Source organism: Podarcis muralis, chromosome 5 (assembly GCF_964188315.1).
Source record: "Podarcis muralis chromosome 5, rPodMur119.hap1.1, whole genome shotgun sequence".
Lineage (NCBI taxonomy): Eukaryota > Metazoa > Chordata > Lepidosauria > Squamata > Lacertidae > Podarcis > Podarcis muralis.
Window position 1 is genome coordinate 20,989,539 of NC_135659.1, and position 18,828 is coordinate 21,008,366.

General features: G+C 41.2%; 1 protein-coding gene across 4 annotated transcripts in view; it reads right to left on the bottom strand.

Annotated features, from left to right (window-relative positions):
- DENND1B (DENN domain containing 1B) overlaps nt 1–18,828 on the bottom strand; it is a 180,010-nt gene that overhangs the window by 77,318 nt on the left and 83,864 nt on the right. For 3 of the 4 annotated variants that reach the window (XM_077928357.1, XM_028732552.2, XM_077928359.1), the window contains exons 6-10: nt 16,419–16,488; nt 14,515–14,595; nt 11,952–12,011; nt 8,719–8,772; nt 8,018–8,128 (exon numbers count right to left, since the gene is read on the bottom strand). In XM_077928357.1, the coding sequence (XP_077784483.1) occupies nt 8,018–8,128; nt 8,719–8,772; nt 11,952–12,011; nt 14,515–14,595; nt 16,419–16,488 (376 nt within the window). The remainder of the gene's footprint in view (nt 1–8,017; nt 8,129–8,718; nt 8,773–11,951; nt 12,012–14,514; nt 14,596–16,418; nt 16,489–18,828) is intronic. The other variant, XM_077928358.1, reaches the window with a different exon arrangement.

Genomic DNA, 18,828 nt, shown 5'->3' on the forward strand with positions numbered 1-18,828 from the left:
ATAAACTGCTGCAGAGTACAATGCAACACATTCTAAAAGAAAATGGTAGTGTTCCTTTTGAAAGCAACAGAAGGAAACCATCTGTTCAAAGTCTAAATATTTAATTTATGCTCACTTTTTTAAAACAAAAAATGCTGCAAAATAAGGTGGCAACCATCTATAAAGCAAACAACAACATATTTAAATAAGTGCATAAATATTTTAAATTACCTCAGCAGGTAAGACTCAAAATACACTTTAGGGCCTTTAGAATAGATTTCCTTGAAAATGATGAAATCGTAGTTAAGCCAGGCTGTGGACCATAAAGCACTTTTTCACAGGACCCCATCTTCAGAAATTACTTTTGAATGACACAAGCAAATGCCTAGATGGCAGTCCATGAAATTCAGAACACCACAATCCTACAACACTGAGGCACATATAAAGGAAGTCTCAAGGATTCAAAACAATGATGCTAAATATTGTGGGGACGCGGGACGCGGGTGGCGCTGTGGGTAAAAGCCTCAGCGCCTAGGGCTTGCCGATCGAAAGGTTGGCGGTTCGAATCCCCGCGGCGGGGTGCGCTCCCGTTGTTCGGTCCCAGCGCCTGCCAACCTAGCAGTTCGAAAGCACTCCCGGGTGCAAGTAGATAAATAGGGACCGCTTACTAGCGGGAAGGTAAACGGCGTTTCCGTGTGCGGCTCTGGCTCGCCAGAGCAGCGATGTCACGCTGGCCACGTGACCCGGAAGTGTCTTAGGACAGCGCTGGCCCCCGGCCTCTTGAGTGAGATGGGCGCACAACCCTAGAGTCTGTCAAGACTGGCCCGTACGGGCAGGGGTACCTTTACCTTTACCTTTATTGTGGGGACGCAGGTGGCGCTGTGGTGTAAACCACTGAGCCTTGGGCTTGCTGATCGGAAGCTCGGTGGTTCGAATCCCCGCGACGCGGTGAGCTCCTGTTGCTCGGTCCCAGCTCCTGCCCTCCTAGCAGTTCGAAAGCACGTCAAAGTGCAAGTAGATAAATAGGTACCACTCTGACGGAAAGGTAAATGGCTTTTCCGTGCACTGCTCTGGTTCGCCAGAAGCGGCTTAGTCATGCTTAGTCATGACCCGGGAAAAACTGTCTGCGGACAAATGTCGGCTCCCTCGGCCAGTAAAGCGAGATAAGCGCCGCAACCTGAGTCGTTCGCAACTGGACTTAACTGTCAGGGGTCCTTTACTTTTAAATATTGTAATCCTTTCTGTGTAGGGGTTGGGTGTTTTTTGTTGGTTGGTTGGTTGGTTGGTTTTTTTGTATTTACGATTTTGTTGTATAATGTGCAACCTGCCCATGTAGAATGTCCACTCATCATTGCCGCATGTCCCTGGCAAGGCAAGAGACATTTCATACAGCTGCACAGTACACGGTCCCTTAGAAATCCATTGTATCATCTTGGTAATAGCAGTGTATTGGTGACTGAGCATGGGGTATTTAAAATGTGTTTACAGTTAAAATCAGAATTGTTTATACTGAGGAAGTAAGTGTAAATCAAACCCTGGTCCTTTATCCATCAGTGAAATGGGCAATTTGTGGATGATGAACTGCATGCGGCCTGCGGGCCCTTATATTTTGATTTCAGCATGTATTCCATTTTTATTGTGCGTGACCTGGTAGTATTTATTTTTTAACAACTCAGGCTACACTAGCAAAAAAAAAAATCTCCACTCTATGAAGAAGCTATGTACAAATATGGGGTTAATGAATGTGCGAGACATATTCACATACCCAATGGCCTCACCCTCGAACTCTACACATCGGTTAACCCTGCATAGAAGAGCCAAGCAATGTGCGGTCAGAACGGAACGGACAGGCACAATCCTATTCTGCCCCTTTCCATGTACTTACTGCCCCTACATTTAGTCTTCTACCCAGGCCTCTCCTCTACCGGCATCACACAAACTGGACTGGTCACAGAGTCTGGGGGGCCTACTGTTTAGAAAGGAAAGATGGTTCACCAGGGGTGTCAACTTTAATAAAACATGGGGGGGCAGGTAGGCCCTGCCCCATGCAATCAATTACAAGATGTGGCACACACACAGCATTTGAATGGTAATGCCCATTAACTGAGGGAGGGAGCAATCCGCTCAAATATTTTAGGGAGGGCGAAGAGACCTCTGCTCCTAGGAGCTGGCAGTGCCAGATTAAACCCCGTGGAGGTCCCTAGGCAGTCAAAATCTTGGGCGCCGCCCTCACATTGAACTAAAAAGGCTTGATTGTAATTTTCCTTCAATATCAAATAAATTGTATTTTGATGAGTTGTAGCGGGGCCCCTAAAAACCATGGGGCCCAAATAGGTGCCTACTCTACCCATTTGGTAGTCCAGCACTGGGAATTGCGGGGAACAAAAGTCACTTATCCCTGTTTTTCGGCACTCAGTGGAGTTTTTAAAGCATTTAAAGTCAGCATTTTGCTGAAAAAAATCAGATGCAAGTGAGTTTCAATGACTCCTCACAAAGAATCATTCAATACAAGGGTGGTGATAATCAGCATGAGGATACTCTATGAATCACTAGGACAAAGTACCACATTAGGGGATCCTTAGAATCAGCTGGAAGACGAGCATGATGAAGTACAATGCAATTATGGCAAACCGAGAGCGCTTTGCGTGCCCAAGCATCTGGTCAGTTGTTCTGCTGCCTTCAAGTGTTTTAAAGTCCCTAGGCAGCTATAAATAAAACTCCAAGTTTTGGAAGGGAATTGGAAGAAATATATATTATTTACACATATGGGCTAGTTAAGAGTTATGATACACCATGATTTAGCCTAACCAAAGGCCCAATCATCACAGATCCACTGGGGATAAGGGGAGTGTTTGTTCTTCATGGAAGGCAAAGACAGTGAACATTTCAATAACTGGGGTTCCTCCAAAACAATGTTGAAATTGTTTTTAGCTCACCTCCTGATTCCAATTTTGCAGAAATGAAAAACTCTCCTGGATTACGCAGGTGGAATGCAAGTACAGCTCTTGCAAAATTATCAGTCCAGCGTTAGTTGAAACAATTATTATTATTATTATTATTATTATTATTATTATTATTATTATTATTTTAAAAAGGCGTGGAGGAGAGACAACATTTCAACATCTGCATTAAAGTATTTCCACCTGCTTCTATAGCAGAGGCCACAAAACAGGCACACACTACTTAACATATTACTGACAGAATGATGAGAAAGCTCCTGTCAGGCACGGGCCAGCCGGGTGTTGGAGACAAAATGCACAGCCCCAGCTGACTAGTTAGAGAAAGTCTGGAGAGGTACAATTATAGAGGCATATGACAAGCCTTCATGCTTGACTGACTTGAGAACCGATGACATGGCATTAAACAGCAATGCTTCCTACCCAGCGGTCACAAAACAGCAATAAGTCAACTGATGCACCGTTGTAAAATCATGATTTATTCCTTTGCTTTGAATACACAAGACTACAGCACGATGTTCTGGTAGACTACCACTGCAGGTTCACTTGGGGCCCAAACATCCAGGGCTTGCCTGCCTACAGCAGGCATAAAATCAATGTTCTAGCACTGGCTTCCTGAAAAAAGGTTTCCACGCTAGCTTAATTCACACAGCAAATGCAATACAAAAAGCTGCATTCAAGCTGTTATATCCTCATACCTTTTTAAAGTGCTGAGTGCATGCAGGATGCACATTTGCATGCATATTTTCATTTACAGGAAGATGGAAATAAAAGAGAATTGCGAGTCAGAAAAACAGATACAAAGTAAACGTTTTACCTATGCAAAAGGCAATCGTGTATTTATGTAAAAATGCATATATGTAAATAAAGAACCAATCGTTATTTTGTTACACTTACTTCTTTCCCCATTAAAATAGTTTGATCACTATATGCTGTGCTCTCCAAAAACAGAACCCCCTTTTTCATTTCTATACATATCAGGATTAGTCCTTTAAAACCACAGGGTAGACTGAAATGGCAAAGGTGCTAAATCTTTAAAAAATAGTGATTTATAGATTCAGAGAATTTTCTATCCTCCACAACACAAGAAGGGTAAGGAGAGCTTGAGAGAGAGCTTGAATTATGTCTTTTGTTATTGGTGCAACTGCCCTTAGATAGTGAACCGAAACAGAGCTGATAACTTGGAGGTGACATCACAACTCAGTCTGCATGAACTGTCATAAACACTTGGTATTAAGTTAACCTCAAAGATAAAAGGACAACTCCCCTAACAATAGAATGGATTTGATAACACTATTTTCAAAGGAAAAGGCGCTTATTCAGAAAGCAAAACTCTAATGCAGGAGTTACATTTTCACTGGGGATATATAGTCAAAATTTGCTTTATTTTATGCAAGTGGTAGCCATAAAAACAAAGGGTGGTATCCAACTAAAGTCTACTCAGGATAGATCCACTGAAATTAATGGATCTAAGTTAGTCATGTCCATTCATTACATGGATCTACACAGAGTATGACTCATGTTGGCTACAACCCATTAGAATCAGAGAATATGCAATACAAACGACTAATTGAGGTAGTTTAGCTGTTAATGCAAACATGAAACATAATGTTTAATACAGAAATATAAAAAGTGGACCAGAAGATAATATGGTTAACACCTTCAAAAGAAACCAAAGCACAGTTAATTACGAACTTCCTGGTTTCATTCCTCATGTCATAAAGGGGCTATGTGTGGGCCCACGGTTCACTCATATCCCATCTTAAGAAGCCAATATTTCTTCCTCCAAACCTAGCCAAGATTCTTCTCATAACTCTAAACTTAACTAATTAAAAAAAAAATCTGACAGACACCTGGTAGAAGTGCAGAAATGCAAAATAGATAATCGGCATGCTACACACACTCAGTCTACAGTTTGTGTAGAAGAGTGCAAAATTAGGATATAATCCAGTTACTACTTTAAGTGGTAACTCTTAATGGGTCCTAGATGGGATACATGAACATTTGATATTGCCCTACATTGATGCAGACAACAGTTCCATCCAGCTCAGTGTTTCGTACTCTTACTGAAAGGATCTCCAAGATACCAGGGGACTAATATATATTTTTATTTCTCTGAAGTGGAGATAAACCTGGAACGCCATGCATGCAGTCCATGTACTACAGGGGTCGGCAAGGTTTACCTCGCCTGGGCCAGTTCACTCCAGCGGAGATCCCTCTGTGGGCGTCTGAGCATGCGCAGACGCGATTTCCGACACTACGGAAGCGAGTCCATGCACTGCGCTGCACCGGTTTAGCACAGCGTGCAGGGATTTGCTGAGCAGGCAGCTCGGTTCGGGGGTGGCTCGTGGGCCGCTTGTGGCCCACGGGCCTTAGGTTGCCTACCCCTGATGTACTATGATACAGGTAAAGGTAAAGGACTCCTGGGCGGTTAAGTCCAGTCGAATTCAACTATGGGGTGCAGGATCTCTGCTTTCAGGCAGAGGGAGCTGGTGTTTGTCCACAGACAGCTTTCTGGGTCATGTGGCCAGCATGACTAAATCGCTACTGGTGCAATGGGACACACTGTGACGGAAGCCAGAGAGCACAGAAACGCCATTTACAACACGCACCCCTTTGGAAAACAGGAACAGTGACTGGTGCTAAAAAAATTCCATTGCAAAAAATGCCACTACAATATTTCTACAATGGTCAATAATTTCAACCACAAGTAGAAGTGCAATTTGAATACAGAGGCCTACTACCTGAAATTCCTTAAATGTAGCTAACAAAGTTGTTGTCAGACTTTACTTCCCATTAGCTCCAGTCAGCACAGCCAATATTCAAGGATGATGGGGGTTATAGTCCAACAACATATGGAGGACATCACGTAAGATACCCTCAGCCTTAAAGGAATGAGCCACAAAACAAACCATGGACCTATGGGAATGCCCAACATGATGCATATTCAGGGGGTTGCATCCAATCAAGCTGCAGATTTTCACTCACACAATGAAACCTCCCCTCCTCTCATCTGCAGTCCCTTCCCCCACCCATCCACCCACACACATGCACTGTCAAAATCTGCTCCCAGGGATTGGGAGGCCTTCGGAAGCAGATTGGGCAGAGGCAGAGAGAGCAGAGAGAGGAAAAGTCCAATTGCAAAACCAGAACTGTGCTTGTACAGCATCAGATACCACCGAGAGGGCGGTTCTACTCTAATGGAAATCTGATTGCCATGATTGACATCCTATACCCTTTTAAAATGTGGCTCTTTGGGGGGGGGGTGTTATTGGGTTGTTGTTTTTATTTTGAGTATATATGTTGTGGTTTTATATCTTGATTTTATTCTGTGAACCACCCTGAGACCCCCCGGGTACAGGGCGGCATATAAATAATAATAATAATAATAATAATAATAATAATAATAATAATAATAATAATGTGCACTGACTCTACACTCACTCTGCACTGGTCACACTGCCGACTGATGCAATCCGTTTCAGTACAGTGGGCAGCGTCTACATGACAGTTGCCCTGCATTAAGTTGTTCCTGCTGAAAAAGGAGCTATTGCTCGAATTGCACTTCAAGAAACTGAAGCCAAATCTGAACTGCAAGACTGACTGATATAGGCACCCTTCACCATGTAAAGCATATTCACAAGTTCAAGAGGGGCACTTTTCTGGTTGTCCCTAGACACAGGTCCGAGTATTTTATTTTTTTTTGTTTGACCCACCGCTTTCCCCTGGAAAACACACTCTTTCCCGCGGAATCAGAACCAACAGAAATCCACAGAAAGTCCATGGATTAACAACTGGCGTACAAGCTTAACAAGTGAATGACAACTATAGTCAACAAATGGATGTTGGACTTATTTTTATCTCTTGAAACGAAGAATGCTATTTACTCAGCACACTCTCGTCCCTGCATAACAAAACTTCAGAGTATCTCAAATGTCAAAGCTTTCAGCACATTTGAATGAGAGCTAAGCACGAATAAAGTTGTTGACTGTATTTTGATCACTCAGTGCAAGATTTTATTTGTTTGTGCTTTTAAAGCCCTGCTCTTGCTATCTATAAAGACTCAGATAGTAATCCTGCAGAGTTAAGCAGCTCAACTGAGTTTAACCTCATAAATTCCATTAAATTAAAGGAAATTAAAATAAGCTTGTGTACAGGCTTGCCTAGTGTACATCCAGATTAGCTAACAGTGCAAAACTATTTTTGTACTATTTCTGATTATACTGAACATACTGTAAGTGGTTTTGCATTCAGTGAATCATTTGAACACACCTATTACCAGAGTAGAAAGTATGTCATGCAATAGATTTGAAGGAATCCTAAGTAATATATTTCTATACTTAACAGACAACACTCTGCATACACAATGATGCCCATTGGCTTGAAAGCAATGTTGCTTGCAACTTAATTGAGATGGGTGTAGACCTGTATATTACACCCCATGGGAAAGGATAGAACAAAAAGGGGCTATCAAAAGATTTAGGCATGGCTGTAGAGTTAAAACATGGCTCTCTTTATCTCTGTGCCATCTGCAATGACATAAGAAAGCCATTTCAGCATAGGCAGAAGCATAAAACCTGTAATAAAAAAGGCTATTTGGAATAGTAAGTTATTATCAGCCTGAAGAGCTGCTCCAAAATCAGAGCTATTACAGTATACGCTCCCCAAACACTACTCTGCAACCAAGATGAATTTACCTATTACCAGGTTTAGGATACTAGCTATTATCATGCCCCCTTGATTTCTTTCAAGTAGCTCCAATGGAATAAGCCACAAGTGAATAATAAAGATCTTATAATAGCCCTTAAGAATTCTTTATAGGGTGGAAGGCACAGAAATGAACTCTAGCGAGTTAGAGAACTCTCATCTCCGGATAACAAAAAATAATTAACCTGACTTAATGTATCTGAGAAGGCTTTATATAAATCAGACTTTTGTGCTTCAAGAGTCAGATTAAAACCATATATTTTTAAAAGTATGTAGATATTGTCTCATAAGTACCTACTGAACATATTTAAATCTGCAAGGGTCTTTTTGAGATGCTCAATGTATTCTGCTTGAAAGAAGTGTGAAGTACTTACAGTGCTTAGTTTGCTGGAGGTAATAATGATGCGTCTCTCGTGCAACATGCTGGCATAAAGTTGCAGCATGTTGTTCACATCCACAGCAACAAAATATTCAGTAAGATTTCTCTGTTTAATAAAGAATAAGTACTGTTAACACATTAATAGTGGTAATTGAGTGGAGCATAAACTTATAACTACCCATTTCCCTGCTGAAGGGGGATTTTTTTTATCTCGTTAAAGAAATATGTCTGCACAATAAGCATCTTTAACTGAAATTTGTCACCTTGTTATCCTTTGCAATATTAAAAACTGTGCTTCAAAATATTCAGATTTCATTTTTTGAGCAAGGCTGCCCTCCCTCACCAGTTTTTTAGTTTAGCTTATTAAACATAACCACTTCTTAAACATTCGTGCCTGCAAACACAGACACACACACAGAATGAGAGCGATCCTTGCATCCACTATGGGCAAATGATTGTTTTAAATGACATAAATGGATATATACTACTGTATGCAAATCCCCAGCACTATGGAATTGAAACAGTCTGTGAAGGGAGAGAGTGGCGGATGTTGGGATGTGTAAATGAATTAAAGGAGAATAAAGCCATTGAGGAGAGAGCTGAACCAGTTTATTTTCAGGTTCTATCCAGCCTTATAATTCAGTGGATATGTGCTAAATATCTCATCTTACCCCATATAAATCTTACAAAACTTACACTTTCAGGTACTGTTGGTAATCCAGTTAGATCAGGAGTAATGAAATACGATTGCTGGTCAAGGAAAGGAAAACAAAACAAAACACAGAGTTATTGGTCCTGAAAGTGATAGCAGTATTATAAACTGCTGTTTATGTAGGCTAGTTAGCTTTTGTTCTTGTGGCAGAATGACATGATTAGTAAAGTAATCAGGAGCACCAGATAGTTTGATTCAATAGACCACAGGCATGAAATACCCTTTTCAGAAAAGTGTTTGTTTTCTACTGAAATCACAGTTTTGCTAATTCCAGGAGTTTACAAAAAACACAACAGCGTATATGTAGAGCATCACTGGTGTTAAAGAGTATGTGACAAGGCTCTTTTCAAACCTTGGAGCTGAAGGAGGAGAAAAAAATCAGGAGAACAGGAAGAAAAATAGAAGAAAGGAACTATACATCCAGTTGCTTCTGTAGCCGCTACTGCCCTAGATAGCAGACACCAGATCCCCACCTGCACTATACATTTAAAGCAGTATCATACCACTTTAAACATGTCTTCCCCCAAAGAACTGTTGTTTGTTACTGGTGCCAAGTATTGATAGGAGACCCCTATTCTACTCATAAAGCTTCAATTCCCAGAGTAGTTTAACAATCATAAGGAGATGGAGGGGTGTGGCCTCATTTTCATAAAGTGGAATAACAAATCCTGCATTCCTAGCCACGGTTTTCTTCTTGTATCTCCCTTGTTCATAGATTGGCAGCTGGTGTGGGGGGGGGCAGCCTGTACTCCTCACAGGGTTGAATATAGCCTTGGGCTTCCAGTTCCTGATTGTTACAGAACTGGGTTCAGTCTGTTAAATATTTACAAGCAGGTTGCAAAACAACCCAAGTTTTTCCCCCCACAATAGTTTATGAGAAATGTAACTTAACAAGGTTCTGCATGCATATTTTAATGTGATCCGCAGGAGGTGTCAAAAGCTTCACTAGGTCCACAAGCATGGACAATAAACACAGTGTATGAGGATATAAGGCCTCCAGCTGAAAAATTGGCTTTTTTTTTTTTAAAAAAAAAAGTTTTAATTAAAGGTTTTCTTGGGTTACAGATATAAAGGTAAAGGTACCCCTGCCCGTACGGGCCAGTCTTGCCAGACTCTAGGGTTGTGCGCCCATCTCACTCTAGAGGCCGGGGGCCAACGCTGTCCGCAGACACTTCCGGGTCACGTGGCCAGTGTGACATCGCTGCCCTGGCGAGCCAGAGCTGCACACACGGAAACGCCGTTTACCTTCCCGCTAGTAAGCAGTCCCTATTTATCTACTTGCATCCAGGAGTGCTTTCGAACTGCTAGGTTGGCAGGCGCTGGGACCGAACGACGGAAGCGCACCCCGCCACGGGGATTCGAACCGCCGACCTTTCAATCGGCAAGCCCTAGGCGCTGAGGCTTTTACCCACAGCGCCACCCGCGTCCCTGTTACAGATATACATCGTCTCTATTTCTGACACCAGTCACGATCACCATGAAGGTCAAGGAGAAGTGGACCACCATTGTATGTTGGGAAAGCAATTCTTATTCTAAGGAAAAACATTATGGGATTACCAATATGGGCAGAAATCAACTAGCCTGTTCTTAGCAAGACAATGGGAGAGATTAGCAGGTGAGGATTGACTAAGGTGAGGGTTGGTCCAACTTGAGGATCCGGAAACCACAGGAAACTTAGGTGTGTAAGGTCTGCCTCTTCCTTACTCTCATTCACCAACTGCCAATTATTGTGAACAGCTGGCCTGCTCTGCTTCTCATGATGGGGGATGTGGAAGTTGCAGTTTTAATTGTAGCACTGATGGAGGTACATCCTTAGCACAATCCCACACGTCTTCTCTGAAGTCTCATTGAGATCAATGGGGCTTACTCCCCGGTGAGTAGGTAAAGGATTGCAGCCTCCGTCTACAAATTAAACTCAGGATCTATGAGAGAACGAGCATCACAGAAGCTCTTAGCTAGCCTCATAATTGTGAATGGGGAAAATGTTACTAGACTAAGACCATATTAATGGGATCTAGAATTTTGTACTAAGGAAAGGACCTGGGTAAGTTCATTTATAGCTACTTGTTAAAGTAAGGTGTTTATGCCACTAGGTCTTTATTATCCCTGTCCAATTATAGCCTTATTGGGCAATTCTGACAACTAACACGTTTTCCACATTCAGAATGTTGATAGCTAAATAAAACACAAGCAATGGTAGAAAAAGAAAGAATTAGCAAATAAATAAATAACATTAGGAATGTGTTTTTTAATCCAGTACATGTACAGAATGACAGAATTCATATAACATAGAAAAAGGATAAATTCAGATATTATGAAACCAAGAAAGCATCCCAAATTCTCAAAAATATTTTCTGTTTATACTATTCTTATATTTAAAATGCTTATTTGAAGTTGGAGGGGGGAATTCCAAGGGTGCCAAACCTTTCAATGTATTTAAATTTCAACCTGACATTCTTCTTCAGGGATATTTACAAAGCTGAACATTAAAAAAAAATGTCAGATGATCTTCAGATAGTCATCACTAGCAAAAATAACTATACTTTTATATTATCTTACATTAGTTAGCTTAAACCCTTTTAGGTTTTTTGTGGGGGGAGGTGAAATATAGGATTATTTCCTATCACCACCACCTTTCTCACCTTTGGGTGGGGTGCAGCCCTTCTTTTTCATTTTGGTGGCTAATTATTCAACTTTTTTCTTCCAAGGAGCTAGATTCAGTCATTAAAAAGCAAAATATTCAACCTCTGCTGAGATATTATGATAAAAACGGTATGTGCCACTGAAATATCAGTAGAGATATGATGTTAAGACATTGCTCACATGCTGCCAACAGTGCCATGTGTAAATATATTCAGTGAAAATAATACATTTTTTTATTCCTGTTCTACAAAGAGGCCTTCTCAGGAATTCGTAAACAGTTGAAAGGCATAAAAAAATATTTTTAAAAAACAAAAAGTCAGTAAGAATAAACTATTGTCACTCTATTAAATGTAAAGAGGATATTTAGCATACAATTTGCACATATACTTCCAATTCTGGTTTAGTCTAAACAGAAAATACATTCAAGAGTTTTTTTTTCTTTTATACCAGAGCTGCAACATAATAATTTCTCAGGGGACATTTATGAATCACTTGCAATCAACAGAGACATCATTTGGCAGGCAATTATTTCTTTCAAGAGGGGCTATGAGTAGCCAGAGCAGTTTAAACTCACCGCCATTAAACAAGGTTGATTTTTCAAAACTTGCTCACTTGCAAAAAAGATCTCGTTGTTCTTTTTCCAATATTAGAGAGAAAATTGAACAAATTCAAGTTTTGAAACCAAAGAACTGAGTTTAACTTGCAAAGCTGCACTTTTCTGAAATAACTTGACTCCATTCTCTTTAACATCATGTAATGTTTCAAAGGCAAAAACAAACAGTTCAATCAATCTACCTTGTTGTTTTCAAACTTTACAATATAGGGCTTTTGGTTTGTAAGGTGTAGGGTGTGAGGTCATTTTCTCTTTTTCTTTGCAGAAGAAACAGAAATGGGAATACCAAAGATGAATGAGGAATTATCACAGCAACAGATGGAATGGCAAAGGACTGAGCTATGTATTGAAGCAATTGGGCATATATTCAGGCAAATATCTGAAATCCTTTCATTACATGCAGAACTGCACATATAAATTAAAGCTGTGCCTAGCAATCAGGATTAGTTTTGCTTTTTTAAGCAACCAGTGATGATATTCTAGGAACAGAAAGATGCATTAGCAACTAACAAAGTATGATATCCGTTGCACTGTTAAGTTTAAACTTTTGTGTTCATAAATGTCCATATCTTTGCATGTATACTCTTATTAGCTGTGTGTAACACGGGTTTCGAGTTTGTTCCGCAACAATGGTACTCTACATCATGAGTACTGTGTTTCTCAGTTCCTGCTAGGTGCAAATTTTCTTAATGAATATCCAACTTTGCTTTCATGCTGGTTCTGGTTCATCCGGCCAAATGGCTGGTTACAGAAAGTTCCATTTTCAGAGTATTTTATGTAAAACTGGTGTTGATGTGTGAGCCTCAGAGAACACAGCTTGGCATCCAGATCCCCAGAGGAGTATATGGCAGAGACAATTAGAAGGGGGAAATGTTTTTACTACAGCACCAAGCTAATTTATTGGACTGACTGAGTGCTGTCAAACATGGCATTCCAGACTGCCAGCTTTTCAAGCACTTTTCAAAACCTAATTATGTAACGTCTATTAGAATTGTGCAGATGATCATTTTTGTCTGCATAATTTGTGCATCAACAAAGCGAGTGTCCATGCCCTACCTGCATCCCCGAGCAAATTAAAGATTGGTGGCTTGCAACATAGTGCTTGCTAATATTGTGCACCATGTGATGATGTATGTAGAACAAAAGAAGGGGAGTGCAGTAAAGCCTACTGATATTGATATTATTTTTATTCTGGATTGTACCCAATGTTAGTCCTACTCAGAGTAGGCCCACTAAGGTCAACAGACCTTACTCACATAGGTTTATTAATTCATATGAGTCAAATCTAGATACAACTTTTTTATTTCTAACCCACCATTCAACCTTAAGGCTCCCGGGGCGATCCACAAAGAATTCATTAAAATGCAACACAGCAACATCACATAACAACCATGAAACCAACATCATAACAGTTCACAAGCAGAAGAAGCAAATTAATTAAGTCAGTCATCTCCAAAAGTCTTGAAGAAAAAGTGACATATTGACAATGGAAAACAAGTAATGGGGGGTGACAACAGTTTTTGCAACAGGAGGAAGTTCTACATCCAGGGAGCCATAACAAGTGTGTGAAGGTTTCTAAGGGAGATATGCCAGTGAAAAAACAGCAAGAAGTATTTTAAAACAGGTCTAGCTAGCCCCTTGCCATCACACAGTGGATGTCAAAACACAACCCAAACGAACAGGCATGGGCTTTTTTATTAATATACTGCCTTCTCATAAAATATCATGCAAAACAAAAATTAAAATAGGAACAAGAAAATCTGGTAAATCAGGCAAGGAACCATGGAGATACTGAATCTGTGTCATCTATCCAGCTTGGTGACAAGGACTAGACTTCTGGGAGGTCGTGTTCAAGTGAAGGCTGTGGCTATTACTCATTCTACCCCTGCCTTTCCCAATCTAGTGCCCTCCAGACATTTTGAACAACTACCAGCAGTTAGCATTTGCAACCCAAGTCATATAAAGTCTCCATTGTGCAAGACTGGATGTTTGTCCATAGATCCTAGAAAAATAGAGCTCCTTTCTGCCGTACAGCAACTGAAGAGTGCTGTTCTCCTGGCAATATCCATAGCACAACCTTTTGGAGCTACCTGCATCTGGACCTCCAAGTCAAAGATTCGAAATGGAACCTAAGAAACTTGTGACAATTAGTCTAGTGTCTAGAATATCAGGGGATCCACACGCGGGTCCAACACAGGTAGGTTGTGACAATAGCCCCAAGCACGTAAGCACAAAAAAGGGGTACAATATTAGCTCATGTGTGGCATTAAGAAAAGGGGAAAGGGGAAAACATGCCCAGATACTGAGTTGGGGGGATGTCAAAAGGCACCTTAACAATTCCTTAGTAAATTCCTGTGCCTCCTTGGGGAGATCTGCCTCCCACTTTGAGAGATGTGAGAATATAATTTGGATACTTTATCATGGCATCAAGCTCCCCAGCTTATACAGAGTAAATAAAAAGGGCTGTTTTTGTTGCTGATTATTATTAATTGGTATCAGGCTCTGTAATGAAGACAATACCTACCAAATTTAAGCTGATCGGAGTATTTGCCTTTGGCACAGAATGCGTATACCAGGTTTCTAACAAGTCATTCAAGTCATCTTCCTATAAAAAATAAGATTTTAAAATGTTTATTCAGTAGCTATATAAACCATGGTCACCGTAATCTAGTACTTCAGATATGTACACAGTAACAAATGAATTCTAAAACTCCTAGTAATTTAAACCAATATCTGATTTCTCACCTCTGCAAATCCTAATTGAAGCCCTGCTCACTCTCTGGTTTTACTGCTTTTCTAACTCTCTCCCCTCTGAGTCTACTCTCCACCTCAATCTTCTGAATCATTTCTTCTTCCACACCTGAACCTTCCTACTTCTCTTGTCCTGCTTTCCAAAGACCATGCTTCTTCTACCTCCTCCTTTCCCAGGCCTTTATTTCTGCCCCACTTCTTCCTAGGAATCACATTGAAGGTATCTATAAAACAAATCACATATTGTTCTACTTTTATCCCATTATCTGGGCAGCAGGTTAAAACGACCCCACTTGTCCTATCATTTCTTTCTATAATATCTATTCTATAACATTCCAATAAAGCAAACCTTATTTGCTTTATTGTCATTCCAAAATCTAATGAAAATTGGTATATAACTGTAAAAAACAGATAAGCAAACAAATTGCAGTGTCAATATTATAAGAGACAGAGTCCTAGTTGGAACTAGGACAACAAAGCTTGCTAGCATCTTGAATGTTTGCATTTATATTCTGTGAACGCATGCCAGAAATCCGTCATCTCTCCAACTTGGATTAGCTTTAAAAGAGGATTAGACAAATTCATGCAGGAGAGGGCTATCAATGGCTACTAGCCATGATGGCTATGATCTGCTTCCAGCAGCGCTTCTGAATACCAATTGCTAGAAACCACAGGAGGGAAGAGGGCTCATGGGCCTGAATCCCGCTTGCTGGTTTCCACAGGCAACTGGTCGGCCACTGTGAGAACAGGATGCTGAACTAGATGGGCCACTGGCCTGATCCAGCAGTTTTTAACAACTGAGTGCATGAAGAGAGAATGATATCATGCTCACTGCCCCAACCTCCTGACCTTCAGGTGACCAGCCATTGGTATGAACTGAACTTTTGTGCAGAGAGAAAGCTGCACAGATATAGCTTGTATGTACATAGGCTGTATTCGGTGAATGTGTGAAAAGAGTTCGTCTGACTAACAGTCAACACATTGGTGCATTTTCAACACAACGGTAAACCCACTCCAGTATTTGCTTGTACAAAATAGTAACCATCACCTTTATAACTGGTTGGCCCACTTTCCATTCCACTACCATGCTACTTAGATGACTGATATAGCCATCTTTTTGGTCCAGTTCCATCCGCTTTGGCAAGTAGGTTATTTCTTTTTTAAATGCTACCCAGTCAAGACGGGTGGAGTACAGATGATATTATTATTATTATTATTATTATTATTATTATTATTATTATTATTATTATATTTATATCCCGCTTGATTGTAAAAAAAACCCAAAGCGGTTGTCATGTCAAGAGAAAGGGATGAAGCTTGCAGTCACACGCAAGTAGACAGAACATATTAGGAACTAATGGGGGGGAGAGGCACAAATAGCAAGACTAGACTGCATGAGCTTCATCCTGAGTACACATACTATAACATTTTGTTGCATGCATGGGCGTAGTATCCCATGGTCACCGCCCAGGGTGGGGAGTGACCTGCCAGGCCAGCATCGGGAAAAGCAACATTGCTTCTTTGACACTTCCTCCCCTGGTTAAGGCTTGACCTACGAGCGGAGCTGTGGACAGGCACAGGGCGCGCAGCCCAGCTAAGGAGAGAGGCAACAGCACTGCCGACTTTTCTTCTAACAAGCATATATTTAATTAATAAAGACAACCAACATAAAATTACCTGTCCTTTAGACAAATAATCTGCCAGCGTATTTAAAAGTTTGTAGTATACCTCGAACCATGGCAAGTAGCTGAAAAGAGAGACATAAAAGCTTTTATTTAAAAAAGGAGAAACACAATATGAAAACGATTTCATCGTGATGCACTTTTTGAAAGCGTTCAAGCAAGATTGAACAATAAAGTTTTAGATCTAAGTAGTTCATAAGAAAAAAGTGTATTGACTTGATCCTGCAAAACAAAACAAAATGTATCTAACTTTTTTCTCATTTGTAAGAAAATGCTTAAAAGACAGTACATGGTGATGGCTGTGGGGTTTTTTTAAACAAGAAACTATTCTTGGTTTGTTTAGCTTTTCCTTAAATCCTCAAGAGGGCATTTGATACTTACCATTCATTAAAACCATATCACAGGAAGTCCACAAAGCTTGGATGCAAAGGGACAAACTTGATACATTATGAAAAACAAGCACACAGAGATATGTTTTAGACACATACACACTAAAGTATGAAGAATGAAAGAGTCCAGCTAAATGCATATTGAAATACTAGATACTAGAAATATTTTCCTTTCAACGCTGGGAAGAGTAACAACAGCTACCCCTATTTTCAGAAACTGAAAAATAATGTTTAAAAAACAAAACAACAGCTACCATTAACCTACAACTGTTAAAATGACAAAAATGCTAGATGCAGATAATATAGATCCATTATTTAAAACCAAAAGATCAAATTGAACCATACATTAGCATTCAGAGAGGAATATACCTATCACAATTATAACGGAGACTTTGGCAACCTCCTCTAGACATTTTCACCAGCTTAACCATATATGTGACTGGTATAACCATCTCCACCATGTGCAGAATGATGTCACTCTTTGTAACATAAGAAGGGTCTGCTGGATCCGAAGGCCAATATAGTCCAGCATCCTGCGCTCACAGTGGCCAACCAGATGGCTGTGGGAAACCCACAAGTAGAACCCAAGCACAAGGGCACTCCCCCTCCCAGTTGGTTTCCAGAAACTGGTATTCAGAAGCAGAGCAGTGGAGGCAGAGCATAGCTATCATAACAATGTGCTGTCATAGCTCTGGGTACCCAGATACACACAAGCATTCCTCATTTCTCATTAAGGAGCACTATTACAAGGGGGCAAGTGTACAGCCCAGATTACTTTCTACCAATCTAAATAATATGGTTGGCATCTGTCTATCTCGAGAAACAATGGAGTGCGCCTCTAGGGTTGAAGTCGAACCACTGGAGAATCACAGCGCCTGTTGTGGCTGCCGAGACCCAGTAACCCATTACTGGTGCCTCCCACATTGTTTCTGCTGCTTTAACTGCACTGAAGTGACCTCTCCAGGACGCAAGCCTGGGCAGTGTGTATGGAGGTCCTGGGCTGCCCAGATGACAAGACCCTCCTCTTGGCTTCCCTGATGTGGTCCAAAGGAAAGCAGTGCAATACATTTGGCTGCAGGAGCTGCCAGTAGGAGACATGAGAGACGCCATGTGTTTATGTGGGTGGCGCTGTGGGTTAAACCACAGAGCCTAGGACTTGCCGATCAGAAGGTCGGCGGTTCGAATCCCTGTGACGGGGTGAGCTCCCGTTGCTCAGTCCCAGCTCCTGCCCACCTAGCAGTTCGAAAGCACATCAAAGTGCAAGTAGATAAATAGGAACCGCTCCGGCGGGAAGGTAAACGGCGTTTCTGTTAGGATATTTCCGTTCCACCTTAAGAGAGAGCAGGCTTGTGAGTCACAGAGTCTGCGTATTTCCCGTTGAGGATGTTTATGTTTGCTGTTTCCTTTCGATTTCAGTCGGTCGGAGACACTGACACAGAACGGTCATGTTTTCCTTTGTTCTGTTCAACGCTAAATAAAGTCTGTAAATTATGCTCTCTTCTACGGTGCAAGCTTTCTGGCTGTGGTTCTGCTAATAAAGAACAGTGTGCACAAGCCTGGAATGTGGCAATCTATTTCTGAGGCTTCGTGTCGCTAACTGCTGGATCTGCCTGGCTACGGGAGATCGATGGAAGTCCGGCAGCCGGCTTGGGGCCATGATGGGCTATATCTCCCTGGCAGTTTCCCAACAACAAGGTTTCGGGCCCAGATTCACAGCACCTACAGGAGAGTAAAGCTGCAACAGACTGCGTTTTGAGAGGTATGTGAAAAGCGAAAGCAGCGAGAGCGGAGGCTTTTCTGTTTACCTCAACAAGGAGCCTTTGAACTCCGGCAAGGCTTAATTGGCCTGGGAGCCAAGCCAGGGAGTTCGTGATTAATGGGCTGCCGAGATAATAAGTCTTTGAAGGCATAAAGACTTGGGCTCACGTAAAGACCTGAGATGGATCTTTTACAATCCTCAGAAGTAGCTCCGTGTCCACCGAAGTTACATGGGCAGAATTATGAAACCTGGGCAAA